Source organism: Zonotrichia albicollis, chromosome Z (genome assembly GCF_047830755.1).
Source record: "Zonotrichia albicollis isolate bZonAlb1 chromosome Z, bZonAlb1.hap1, whole genome shotgun sequence".
Classification (NCBI taxonomy): Eukaryota; Metazoa; Chordata; class Aves; order Passeriformes; family Passerellidae; genus Zonotrichia; species Zonotrichia albicollis.
Genome location: NC_133860.1, coordinates 16,464,093 through 16,476,235, shown reverse-complemented (window position 1 = coordinate 16,476,235; position 12,143 = coordinate 16,464,093). Strand labels below are relative to the sequence as shown.

At 44.3% G+C, this 12,143-nt stretch overlaps 2 protein-coding genes across 2 annotated transcripts in view; both read left to right on the top strand.

Moving 5' to 3' along the window:
- The window catches only part of CCBE1 (collagen and calcium binding EGF domains 1), a 95,633-nt gene extending 86,139 nt beyond the window's left edge, over nucleotides 1-9,494 (top strand). Inside the window, exons 7-11 of the mRNA XM_014268282.3 lie at nucleotides 534-654; nucleotides 2,624-2,763; nucleotides 2,855-2,890; nucleotides 3,433-3,468; nucleotides 4,982-9,494. Coding sequence (XP_014123757.2) covers nucleotides 534-654; nucleotides 2,624-2,763; nucleotides 2,855-2,890; nucleotides 3,433-3,468; nucleotides 4,982-5,215 — 567 coding nt within the window. The 3' untranslated portion in view covers nucleotides 5,216-9,494. The remainder of the gene's footprint in view (nucleotides 1-533; nucleotides 655-2,623; nucleotides 2,764-2,854; nucleotides 2,891-3,432; nucleotides 3,469-4,981) is intronic.
- A 1,123-nt stretch (nucleotides 9,495-10,617) lies between these two features.
- Nucleotides 10,618-11,559, top strand: MRPL17 (mitochondrial ribosomal protein L17). Its single transcript, XM_005488777.4, has 3 exons — nucleotides 10,618-10,858; nucleotides 10,963-11,031; nucleotides 11,102-11,559. Exons 1-3 carry the CDS (start codon nucleotides 10,685-10,687, stop codon nucleotides 11,354-11,356), a joined length of 498 nt encoding a protein of 165 aa, XP_005488834.1. The 5' UTR covers nucleotides 10,618-10,684; the 3' UTR covers nucleotides 11,357-11,559.
- The last annotated feature ends 584 nt before the right edge of the window (nucleotides 11,560-12,143 follow it).

The window sequence follows — 12,143 nt, the reverse complement described above, 5'->3', positions numbered from 1 at the left end:
TGTATGCAGTTCTGCTTGTATTCTCACTTACTTTATCTTTGTCTCTCTGTGCAGAGCAGATCCAGGCATCTGATGGGTTAAACAGTGTGGTTACTTTCCAGGGCCAGATTCACAAAGGATTTAGGGTTCTCATTAAAACCTATGGAAAGTTAGGGGCTTGTGCAGCAATTCAGTACTTAAATATCTGAGAAAATGTTGCCCTGAGAAAGGCAGTAAATGAATAGAGGAAACTTCAAATAAGGAAAAACAGGTTTCCTGAGAAGCAGTAATGAAACTTAAGTTTTTCAGAACTTGTTGCTGTGTTTCTCCTGAATTTCCTCTGTCCTCTGTTGGACTGGCTTGCAGTATTTCCACAGTGACTTGAAAAGTGAACATATTCACAGAATAAGAATGTTTTTCTGATTATATCAATCAAGGATATGAATAAACTCATTATATTTCCTGAAATATTTAAATGTAGTCTTTTAAATGTAGTTTTTCTGGCTGAACAATTAAGTCTTACACAGTTTTTTTTTTTTTTTGCCTTTTGGCAGGTTGCTTTGCTGCCAAATAATGCTGCTGATCTTAGCAAGCAAATCACTGGTGAAAAAGTGCTTGCCTCTAATGCATATATCCCTGGCCCCCCAGGCCAGCCTGGCCAACCAGGCCCTCCAGGTAATACCAGAGGGGTGGAAATGTGCAGGATTGTTGTGCAGGAATGTTTAGCACTAAAAAAGTAAACTTCAGTCTGATTTCAGTAAACTTCAGCATGATTTCATATTTCATTTCATATCATATGATTTCATATGTTTCATATTTTGATTGATATGTTTGCATTTGTGCTAAATTAAAACAAACAAACAAACAAAACTTTATGGGTGTTATGGTCAGCCTCTGCCAACTGTCTGACATCATCCATCATAACTCAGTGTGTTTCTTGGCATGCAAGCTGTGTTTGTCCTGTATGTGTCAAACTTCTCCCTCTCCCTGGGATATCTCACCTGCTGCAGTTGTCATTTCCTGTGTTTTAACTCTGTCTTAAAACACTCTCCATTTCATTTCAGGAATATCTGTTGCTTAAGCTCAGTCAGGATTAGAGGAAAAAATGTTCTTTCAGTTTGTAGGAGTTTGTGCCAACTCCTTTATTTTTCTTTGTCTGATTTTCAAGGATTCATCTGTTGGTTTTATGTTGTATCCCAGATTGAAAGCAATCTGAAAAAGAAAAGTATAACACCACTCACACCTTCTTTGCTAAGTTATAGATTGAAACACAGTGAAAAACAAAGAAATTCTAAAGCCCGAACTTAATCCAGACACCTCGCATCTGGTGGCCAACAATACTCAAAATTTTGCAAATTATGTTGAATGCAGATTTAATTTTGGATCAGCAATAAATCCAAGCATTGTGCTGGATTTCACCAGGATTCTTACAGAGTACTGCCAAATACTCCTTATGAGGATTGATTTACTCCCTCCTGAACTCACCTCATCTTCCCATTTATATCCCCTTTTGCAATCTTGCTTTTTCTGAGTCACTATCTCATTTTCCTGGAGGATGAATATCTTCAGTCTTCAGTTCTCCATAAGTGCAAGGACTGTATGTTTAGAAGTTCAGCAACAGACTCTGAAGGGTAGAGTGGGCTGCTTCGCAATTCCTCCAAGGAATTGAGGAGGCCTGACCCTGCAGATCTCCCACCCACTGGGTTTCCCCTTGACTGAGCTGTCCGAGGTACTGTAGAAATCTGAAAACCACCCCTAAAAACCCTCTTTAAACCCTTGATCACCTCCTCTGCTGTCCCCCCGGGAGAGTCCCAGGAACAGAACTTGAGTTGTCTCCTTTTGAAAATCCTAACTGTACATATTCAGTCCTGCTGAATGCTTTTTACACTCTGCCTTTTATTATGTTTTTCATGTGCCCTCAGTATGAAGAGAAGTGTTTCCTCCTCTAATCATGAAGCATTTGAACTAGGGGCATTTTAATGGTCTTTATTGTCTGCAAATGTTGTTTCAGGTGCCTGATTTTCTGGTTTATGTTTCTGGCTCAAGTTTCTCTTGAGCTAAACATATGTTTTGTTGCCTGAGTGCTTCCTAAAAAGTAACATGCTCTGCTGAACCAGCAGAAGCTGAAAATTATGTAAAGTAAAATGGAATAAGAGAGCCTTTTTTTCCCCTAACACACTGGCTATTGCACTGGGCAAAAGAGAGGTGCAGCCCCCCACTGGAAAGAGTTTGCTTGTGTCAGTCATGTAGATGCCCATGACCCAAAATTCCCATGAGTTTTCTGAGGCTTTCTTTTTATGAGATGCTCCTAAATGTGATTTGTTCTTCTTCGTGTGCAAATGAGGCGTTTGTGCTTTTCTTTCCATTCCCAGTCTGTGTCCCTAATCACCTGGCAGACTCAAATTCTTGTTATACACAAGATTAAATTGGTGGTCATCTCTTGTAGCTACTGTGACAAGGGTTAATGTTGTCTCAGATGGCTGCTGATGTGCAGATACAGATAAATCAGTTGTGTTGTTGTGGATTTGGGTGTGTTTAAGTAACCAGCCCACTGGGTCTTTAAAAAAAGTCATTCCTCATTTCTTGCACTGATAAAGCGTCGTGAAGGCTTTCCCTGGCAGGTAACTTTTGCTTTTGATTTCAGGGGCTCCAGGACCTAAAGGGAGTCAAGGAGCTCCTGGATTACCTGGACCTCCTGGCCAGCCAGGCCCTCGTGGATCAATGGGGCCAATGGGCCCATCACCAGACATATCACACATTAAGCAGGGCAGACGGGGCCCTGTGGTCAGTATTCCTGTCTCCTGCCGTGCACTGCACAAGTGCCCTTGGCTCCACAGCTTCTCACACCCATGTGACACTTTCTTTTCTCTTGCAGGGCCCACCTGGCGCCCCAGGGAGAGATGGTAGCAAGGTGAGGAGAGGTACTAATTTCTATAACATGGGCACATGCACATATGAAGTGCAGGCTTGCTAGAGAGACTCTACATACTTGTAGTCACACCCTTTTGCTACCTCATTTCCTTTTTTAAGATGAAAGCATCCTGTTTTCCGACTCCTTCATGTCATCTTTCTGCTATTTTGTGTTTGCCATTCCTAAGGTCTTGCAAATAGTCCTACCAAGCTCTATGCCACACTGAATTATTTTGTTTCTCTGCAGTTCTTTTGGCTTTTCCATGAAGAAATGTTGATGCTTTAGCCTTTTTCATTCATTGTGAATTCTTCATGTTCATTGATTCACTTGTTACTGTCCAGGATAAATATCAGAAATTCTCCACTCTGTTCCCACTAGAATCAGCAGCAATTTCCTTGCATTCCTCCTTCACTTCCTTTTCATTTTCCAAATAAGCATCAGCTGATGATTCTTGATCTGGGGACAGTAAATGAGGATACAGAAGCAAACTTTTAAAATTTGCTTTAGTCACAGCAAACTAACTGAGGTGGTATTGATTACAGGGGGAGCGAGGAGCACCAGGACCAAAGGGGATACCTGTAAGTATTCCACACAGGAGGAATTTCCACAACAGAGTGATGTTGACTGCTAACCACAGGTCAGCCAAAAGTTAAAGAAAAAAAACTCCTGTGCCAAGATAACAGATAATTTACGTACACAGAAAATGCTGTTGGAAACAAAGTAATTACCTGTTTTCATCCAAATGTTTTTGCCTACAAATCTGTTCCTCTGCTGAGTGTGCAACCGAAGGCAGTAGGTGACACCCTTAGAAGGCAGAACAATGCAGGGTGCTACTTAGTGCATCTCAACCTCTGCTCCCAACAGGAATTTGATCCCTGGAACCTTTTAAAATCCTGCCCCTCACCTCTCTCAGATTTGGGAAACTAGAGGTTTTGAGTTCCAGAGGAAGGAATGAATATTGGTGATCTGTGTTCAGGTGAACTTGTTTAAAAAAATCTCTGGGGTCCCTAGCACAGGAAGGACATGGATCTGTTCAAGCAAGTCCAGAGAAGGCCACCAGGCTGATCAGAGGGCTGGAGCAACTCTCCTATGAGGAAAGGCTGACAGAGTTGGGATTTTTCAGCCTGGAAAAAAGGTGGCTTCAGGGTGACCTAATGGCATCCCTGAAGGGAATCCACAAGGAAGATGGAGAGGGACTATTCACAAGGGCATGTAGTGACAGGACAAAGGAATGGCTTCAAACTGAAAGAAGGCAGGTTTAAATTAGATATTAGATATTAGATATTAGATATTAGGATATCTTCTGTGAGGGTGGTGAGACACTGGCACGGGTTGCCAAGAGGAGCTGTGGGCGCCCCATCCCTTCAAGTGCTTAAGGCCAAGCAGGATGGGGCTCTGAGCAATCTGGTCTATTGAAAAGTGTCCCTGCCCACTGCAGAAGTGCTGGGACTACATGGTCTTTAAGGTCCCTTCAACCCAAATCACTCTGTGATTCTATTCATTTATGGTATTTTCTCATTGGTGGAGTTAATTTTTAAGAGTGTGACCAGTAGAGTGTGCTCATTATTAACAATTTATTTTACTGTGTGAAGTCAACTAAAAAGAAATAATAATTTTCTAAAATCAGATACTCTCTGCATTGTAATTACCGATAAATATATTTAAAAAGTGATTGACTGCAGCAAGGTTACCATATTAAAAAGACAAATAATAGCAATCTTAAAAGAATTTGTTGATTAATCATTCTAAGAATGTAATTTATGTCAGTTTAATAAGCAAGAAGACAAGAAACCAAGATTATTCCCCTCTATTCCCATGAGGTCTGAAGATATTCTTATGAAGCAAAGGAACTGTTAAGTGACAAAAGGACTGAGCATTTTGTAAATGCTAAGCTCTGTCTGCAAAAACATCTGATTCTTTCAAAAATTGTTTCCTGATTAAAGGTGGTTAAAAAACAGACCATTAGCTTTTGGGAATTGATACAAAGCAGAATTTTACTGAACAGCTCCTGCAGGAGTAATTCTATTAGCCAGTTTGAAAACTGTAAGAGCAAGGTGGATTGTGATTAATGGCAGTGCCTTGTGACTGCAGGGCCCACCGGGTTCATTTGATTTCCTATTGCTGATGATGGCAGACATCAGAAATGACATCGCTGAGCTGCAAGAGAGAGTGTTTGGACACAGGACTCACTCATCAACAGAAGAGTTTCCATTACCTCAGGAATTCACAAACTATCACGACACAGTAGACTTTGGGTCCGGAGAAGACTACCAACCACGGGCAACATCCAGAAACACCAGGATACAGAAGGCAGACCACCCTTAGCTGTTCCTGCTGAACAACAAAGCCTCTTTAGAATTCTTCAATATAAAAAAATGCACTGACAATGTAACATATATATATATATATATATATATATATATATATATGTGTGTGTGTGTATATATATATATATATATATATATATATATATATGTCTTATTTCCCATTTTTCTTTCTGCTTTTCCTGAACCATGCTGCCTGTACTGTAGCTTTCCTGGTTCATGGTAGCCTCCTTGCAGAAATTCCATACTGCCAAGCCTGCACTGTGCATTGTACAAAAAAAACCTTCTTAGCATATAGTATGATTAAGGCATGCTCTAGCTAGTAACACAGACCACAGCATTCCATCTGCCTACTTTGCATTCTATGTCCAAATGACCCAGTACACAAATTTTGCCAGGGACAAAGGGTTAGCTGAACATCATCCTCGAATTATGATAGTGAACACTTTGGTCCACAGTTACTTTATGAGTGCAAATAAATTATACCACTAAACTCAAGTCTCCAGCTACTGTCCCCAGGCTTAGGAGAGTGTGAGAAGTGGACCCCTTTTTCACAGCAGAGGCCATCTGTAAGTGAGACATGCCTTCTACTATGCCTCATCAAGGCAGAAAAAGGCAAAAAAAAGTTGAAGGGTTAAACAAGGGTGCTGCTGCTTGATCAGTAAATTATTTAGCTTTGTGTTGCTAGAGTATTGTTCAGACAGTCAAAAGATGTGTGTGTCATAAATTGCTTTGAGACACACACAAACACTACTTTTTCTTTACCATTGCCCCACTGCTCAGTGTGAAGGCCAGTTAGCTTTCTCAACAGATTTGTGTTGGATACATTACACAAAGATAATCAAGATAAAGGGGATGTTTAAAGCAGGAAACCAAATCAAAAGTGAATCAGGCAGGCTTATTGGCAGGAACGAAATATATCCCAGCCTTGCAGAAAGAGTCAGGTTCTGATCTCCTGCAGGTGCATGTCTTCCCTGGTGAGATTCTGAAGTCTGAGTGAAATCAAGACCAGAGAAAGGCCTCATGTTTGCAAAGAGCTTCCACCTGTTTTGTTGCTCTGCTGCATGAGACCAACCTACATGGCTTTCACCAGACTGGAACAGAGTGGCAGTGTGTTTGGCTGGGTGTATGAGGAGTGTGAGCATGTGCAGGAGTGCACATGACAAAACATTTCAACTGGTACGAGGATGGCTAAGGAGAGGTACTGCACGTGGGATCCTATACTTGTGAATGGGGATAAAAGGGAGTGCCCTTTATTTACACTGGAAAATTGGATGCACAAGTTATACCATACCTCATGGATGAAGTATGTTGCCATTTCTTTTGGATTACTACAGCTGCTGAGGACTTTGCCATGCTTAGAATATAAAGTATATTAAGCACAAAATTTCAATGTTGTGTCTGTGTAGCTGCTACTTCTACAGTATGTTTAGTGTTTGGTAGTGTCCACATCACAAATGCAAAGAGAAAGTTGTTACTTTGCCATGTTTTTCAGGGCTTGCATGTTCTAGTAGAATAAATACAGGTAAAAATATAAGAAGGGCCTTTTCAGACTATGTAAAGGTTTGGATTCCATTCCATATTCTCTGGGCTGAAAGACAGTTGGTGTAATCCTGACAGCATCAGTACAGGTCACGCTGCATAAACAGCTGTCTGTCTAGACTTTTCCATAACTTCTGTGTACTGTCTTAAGAGGATGTGTTAATTCCTGCAGCCATTTCCCAACATCTCACTGCCACTAAGCCACAAGCCCGGACATTAGCTTTTAAGAACACTGAGTATTCTGTATTTCTTTTCACATTATATCTGTATTTACAAAGCAATGCCTAAGTCATAGGGATAGCTGAAAAAAATTCTAGAAATCTAACCCTGTGGTCCTTGGGCTTCTCCTCTGTCTGGGAGAAGCTCTGCCAGCAGCTGCAGATCCAAGCAGTCTTGTGAATCACATAATAAGGGAGACTTGAGGAAGGTACCTGTGTCCAAAAGAGGGATGGTCTTATATGCAGCAGGCTGGAAAAAACCTCAAAGATAGCATGAACTGAGGCATTTGTGTCTTATTTTCTTAATTTCAAGCAGGCAACTAAGTATAAATTACATCATTTATGAATATGCAATTTTAATTAAGTTTGTTAAATGTCAAATGCTGTAATTTTAAATCTAGCAAATTATGGAGCCCTTGCATATGTTTACCACTGCACCCTGCTGGATCAGGCTGGTTCCCACTAGAGAATTAGTAGCTGCAGGTTTTTGACCATCAGATACTGAATGATCTAAAACTTCTGTTAGACGAGTCACTTCCTACATACAAACTAAATACTAATGCTTGCTGCCCACAAGATGATGTATTCTAAAAAAGGCACTTATTTTAGTTCTAAGTTCTGCTTTTAGGAATAGAGGCACATACCCAATGAGAAGTTCCGACAGTTTGACCATCAAATTTCAGGGAGAGGTGACAACTGCCCTGCTGTGTAAAAGTGCCCAGGGAGGAGCTATTCTGAGACTGGACCAGAAAAGCAGATAAAATACATATTTTGCTGTAAGCACATCAAGTTTTCCTACAGATTCATGAATATAAACATAACACATGCTTCCATGCCTTTCTGAATGGAAACCTCAATGACTTCCCTTTCTGGAGCTGGCAGCATTGTCTTTCACAGTATATAAAAAAAGAAAGGTGACAGAATTTGCTCCTTGGTTTGCCCTTGTCATTGCCCTCCTCTGCACAGATTTCCTGCCTCAAAACTGTTTGAGTCCCAGCAGCAAGGGGGGAACACTATGGCAAAGACCATCCAGCATGACATTCCTGCAGCAGGGAGAGTCCCTCTGGGCACAGCTGGTTGGGAAGGGCCAGCCTTCAATCCACATCCAGCTGAGATCTCTGCATGGAACTTTCTCGTTTCTGATTACCTGTGTGGTCACTCATAATATATTGTGTCAGCAACATTTCATTCAGATTTTGGGGTAAACACAGAAAGGTTCAGAAAAGTGTCATTTTCTTCAGCACACCAAATGTTTCATAAAGCCAGAGCAGAGGAATCATTTCCAGTCTTAAGTTTTGTTAGTGGTAGCCACAGAAGTCATTACCTTGCAAATTATTTATTACTCTGTGGCTCCAAAAATAACAAACTCTCCCAAGAATCCAAAACAAGAAAGCAGAAACTTCTACACTCATAGCTAGTCTCATTACCAGGCTTATGCACAAGACGACTTTGTTTCATATAAATGGTATGTATAATTTTATTAGAAAGAAATATTATTTTGATGTTAAGACATCAAATTATAAGCAGAAGGATAATAAAGAATTTGTTATTTTATTAATATTAGAAATATATTTAATGGGAGCATTTGCAAGAGTGTGTAGTGATAAGAAAATTCTGATTGTTAATGGGTTTAACAAAATCATGAATCTTGAAAAATGTTTTCTTTCAATACTGTGCCAAGTACATAAAGATGTAGTCTTTCTTGCAAAGCTGTAGTTCTGACATGCATTAATTCCTATATAGGCAGGCTAAATAAGAAAAGGATAGGAAAATTGATTGTAAATGGAATTAGGGTGGTGCCTGGAGTTACTGTTAGCATCAGAGCTTGCAAAGCCTTCTGCCTAGAAGTATTTCAGAGTTAATGTACCAAGTCCCAGCACAGCAACAAAAGGTGGGGATGGGTCCAATTACCTGGTAATTTCACACTTTTAAAAATCCATATGTTTGTTCCTTTTACACATTCCAATAACTATACTGTTCACTTTATTTATATATAAAATACTAAAATGTGTATAAGATGACTGTGATTTTATGATGTATTCATAATAACAAAGATATTTTTTCTTACACTGTTGGTAGCTGCTTTTTATTACACTTTGCCCTTTCTCTGCAACTGGAAGAAACGGATGGCAGGAAATCTCCTTACACTGTCTTCTAGCACTTTTCTTGGAGCTGAACGATACTGTCGTAGTTCTTCACCTCTGGGACACGAGCTTTTGCAAGCTGGGGTGGGTTTCAGACTTTGGGGAATAAAGCACACAGCCACCCCTGCCCTGAGGATGGCTGGTGGCTCCTGTGCCACATCAGGGCTACACGAGGCTGGATCCAGCACCGCAGCTCCTGCACAGCCCTGGATGCGGCACGGCGCTCCGGAGCTCTCCGGCATCCCGCCACCGCTAACGGGGAAATACCCGATATGCGGGCAAATGTGCGAACAAAGTAAAATGAAAAGTATCTATAAATCACAGTGAAACACGAGGGGGAAAAAGGAAAAAAAAAAAAAAAAAAAAAAGAGAAAAAGTTGTAATAGTCATAGTAACAACCGTCTTCAGTTTTACAGTTTTAGAAAGCAGATAGTGGAAGCAAAGTGTTAAAGATAAAAACTATAGTTAGCAGATCTAGGAATGAAAAGGTAAACAAAGGAGTTCCCGGTTGTACTGAGGATCTTGCTAGTAGTACTGTTCCGTGATAGCATGAGCCTAACAGAACAGAACTGTCAAGAATTCGGGGAAAGCAGGATCTCAGTTACTTGATGTGTGCATTTGGGGAAAGCCATATGATAGTCGTATGACACGATGCAGTCCTTTTCCTTTTAACCAGCTACACAGCAGTGTATTAAAGTCAGACATTTTAAAATCTGCTTGTTTAATTGGCTTACATCCGATAGTTTTTAGAAGAGCAAACAGAGGACCTCCGGGACCCTGGACCGCCGCTGCGCGGCTCCTTCGCTCCCGTGAGCATCTCCCCGCTCGGCCGGGTCTGCCCCGGCTCCCTGTCCCGCTGAGAGATCCCGGCTCCCTGTCCCGGCTCCCTGTCCCGGTACGCGGCTGCGGGCTGAGCTCCGTGAGGAGCAGCAGCGCCAGCAGGGCGAGGGAGGAGACCGTGTCCCAGCATGGAGCGCTGCGTCCAGTTCTGGGCTCCTGAGCGCCAGAGAGACGGGGAGCTCCTGGAGCGGGTCCAGCGGAGGGTGGCAAAAGGAATTAAGGGGCTGGAGTGTCTCTTATGAGAAAAGGCTGCGGGAGCTGGGCATGTTCATCCTCCAGAGGAGACTGAGAGGGAACCCCATCCATATCTATCAGTGTCTGCAGGGAGGGTCAGGGGATGGACCAGGCTCTGCTCGGTGGTGCCGAGCGGTAAGACACGGGACAACGGGCCGAAACCGGTGCACGGAAGTCCCACTTGAGCAAAAGGAAGAACTTTACCCGTTCGGGTGACAGAGCACTGGAACAGATTTCCCGGAGAGGCTGTGGGGTATCCTTATCCGAGATACTCAAGAACTGCATGAACGCGTTCCTGTGCCGTGTGCTCCAGGACGACCCTGTTCGGGCACGGAGGCTGGACCAGCTGTCCTGCCGTGGAGCCTCTCCAGCCTGATCCGTTCCGGGCGGCGGGACGGCGGCTGTGACTACAGCTCCCAGCGGGCTGCGCGGCGCCCGGGCGCTGTCGGGAGGCGGCGGCAGCGGAGGCCGAGCGCTCGGTCGGTCGGCGGGATGCGGCTGTCGGTGGCGGCCGCCATCTCGCATGGCCGCGTCTACCGGCGCCTCGGGCTCAGCCCGCGGTCGCGCCTGGACCTGCTGCGGAACCTTGTGACAGCGCTGGTGCGCCATGAGCGCATCGAGACGCCCTGGGCGCGGGCCGACGAGATGCGCGGCTACGCCGAGCGGGTGAGCGGCGGCACCGCGCCGGGCCGAGCCGGGGAGCGGCGGGCGGCCGAGGCACCCTGACCCACCGCCTCCTTCCTCACCCACCGCCTCCTTCCTCCCCACAGCTCATCGACTACGCCAAGCGGGGGGACAAGGACGAGCGCGCCATGCGCATGGCGGATTTCTGGCTGACCGTAAGTAGCCCCCAGCCCCTCATCGGTCCCGGCCCGCCGCGGAGCCGGGGCTGAGCGTGCCGCCCCGCAGGAGAAGGACCTCATCCACAAGCTGTTCAAGGTGCTGGCGCCCCGCTTCCAGCCGCACGCCGGTAGCTACACGCGGCTGCTGCAGATCCCCAACCGGGACGGGCTGGACCGCGCTAAGATGGCGGTGATCGAGCTGAAGGGGAACCCGCTGCCGCCGCTCGTCCGCCCGCGCCGCGACTCCGACAGGACCCTGCTGAACCAGCTGCTCAAGGGGTACCGGCAGGACGCGCAGCGGGCCCGCGGCACCCCCGTCTAGGGCCCCCCGTGCCCCAGGGAAGGGATGGTGTGTGAGGCAGGCAGGAGGGCTGGAGGGCGAGGGAAGTTGCCATGGAGAGGGCTGCTGAGGGTCACCACTTGCTCCCGGTCATTTGGAGATGACACTCAGCAGGGAGAAGGAAATCAAGCTGGGAGCCGTGATGATTGGTATTTTCTGTGTAAATAAACCTTGTTCAGAAAGTCGGTTTGCTTGTATTTGAGTTGTGTTCAGAGAATCATTTAGGGCAGAAAAGACCTCTGAAGGTATCAAATGCAGCCTGTGACCAAACACCACCGTGTCAACCAGACTATGGCAGTAAGTGCTGTATCCAGTCTTAATTTTAACGTCTCCAGGTGTGATTGGAACCATTTCTCCACCACGTCCTGGGCACTTCCTTTGTGTCTGTTCACCCCTTCTGTGAAGAAATTCTTCTAAATGTCCTAAGTAAACCTCCCCTGACTCTGCATAATTCCTGTGCTTTTTAGTTAATAGCTTATTCCAGAAAAATGGATTTGCTAACCATGTGTTCTAGGAGCCAGTGTTCAGCATTTCAAGATGGGAAGTTTGGTGAGAAATAAGATACTTCTGCTGTTTAAGAAGCACTGAATGCAAATAGGATGGTAACACTGAGCTGAGTACCATAAAGAGACACCAAAAGAAACTTGTCTTATAAGATGGTGACAAAGGCATGAGTCATAGTAATCCAGCAAGAGCTTGACAGGCACCCCAGCTTCTAAGGCAGGATTGCAAGACATCTCTATTACTCTATTGGAACAAAAAGGAGAGT

What these genes read in the sequence shown, in the direction of transcription:
- MRPL17 (XM_005488777.4), top strand. Translation starts at nt 10,685, where the DNA reads ATGCGGCTGTCGGTGGCGGCCGCCATCTCGCATGGCCGCGTCTACCGG. An exon ending in TGCGCGGCTACGCCGAGCGG is followed by an intron (nt 10,859 to 10,962) that starts GTGAGCGGCGGC and finishes TCCTCCCCACAG; the next exon opens with CTCATCGACTACGCCAAGCG. An exon ending in TGGCGGATTTCTGGCTGACC is followed by an intron (nt 11,032 to 11,101) that starts GTAAGTAGCCCC and finishes GCCGCCCCGCAG; the next exon opens with GAGAAGGACCTCATCCACAA.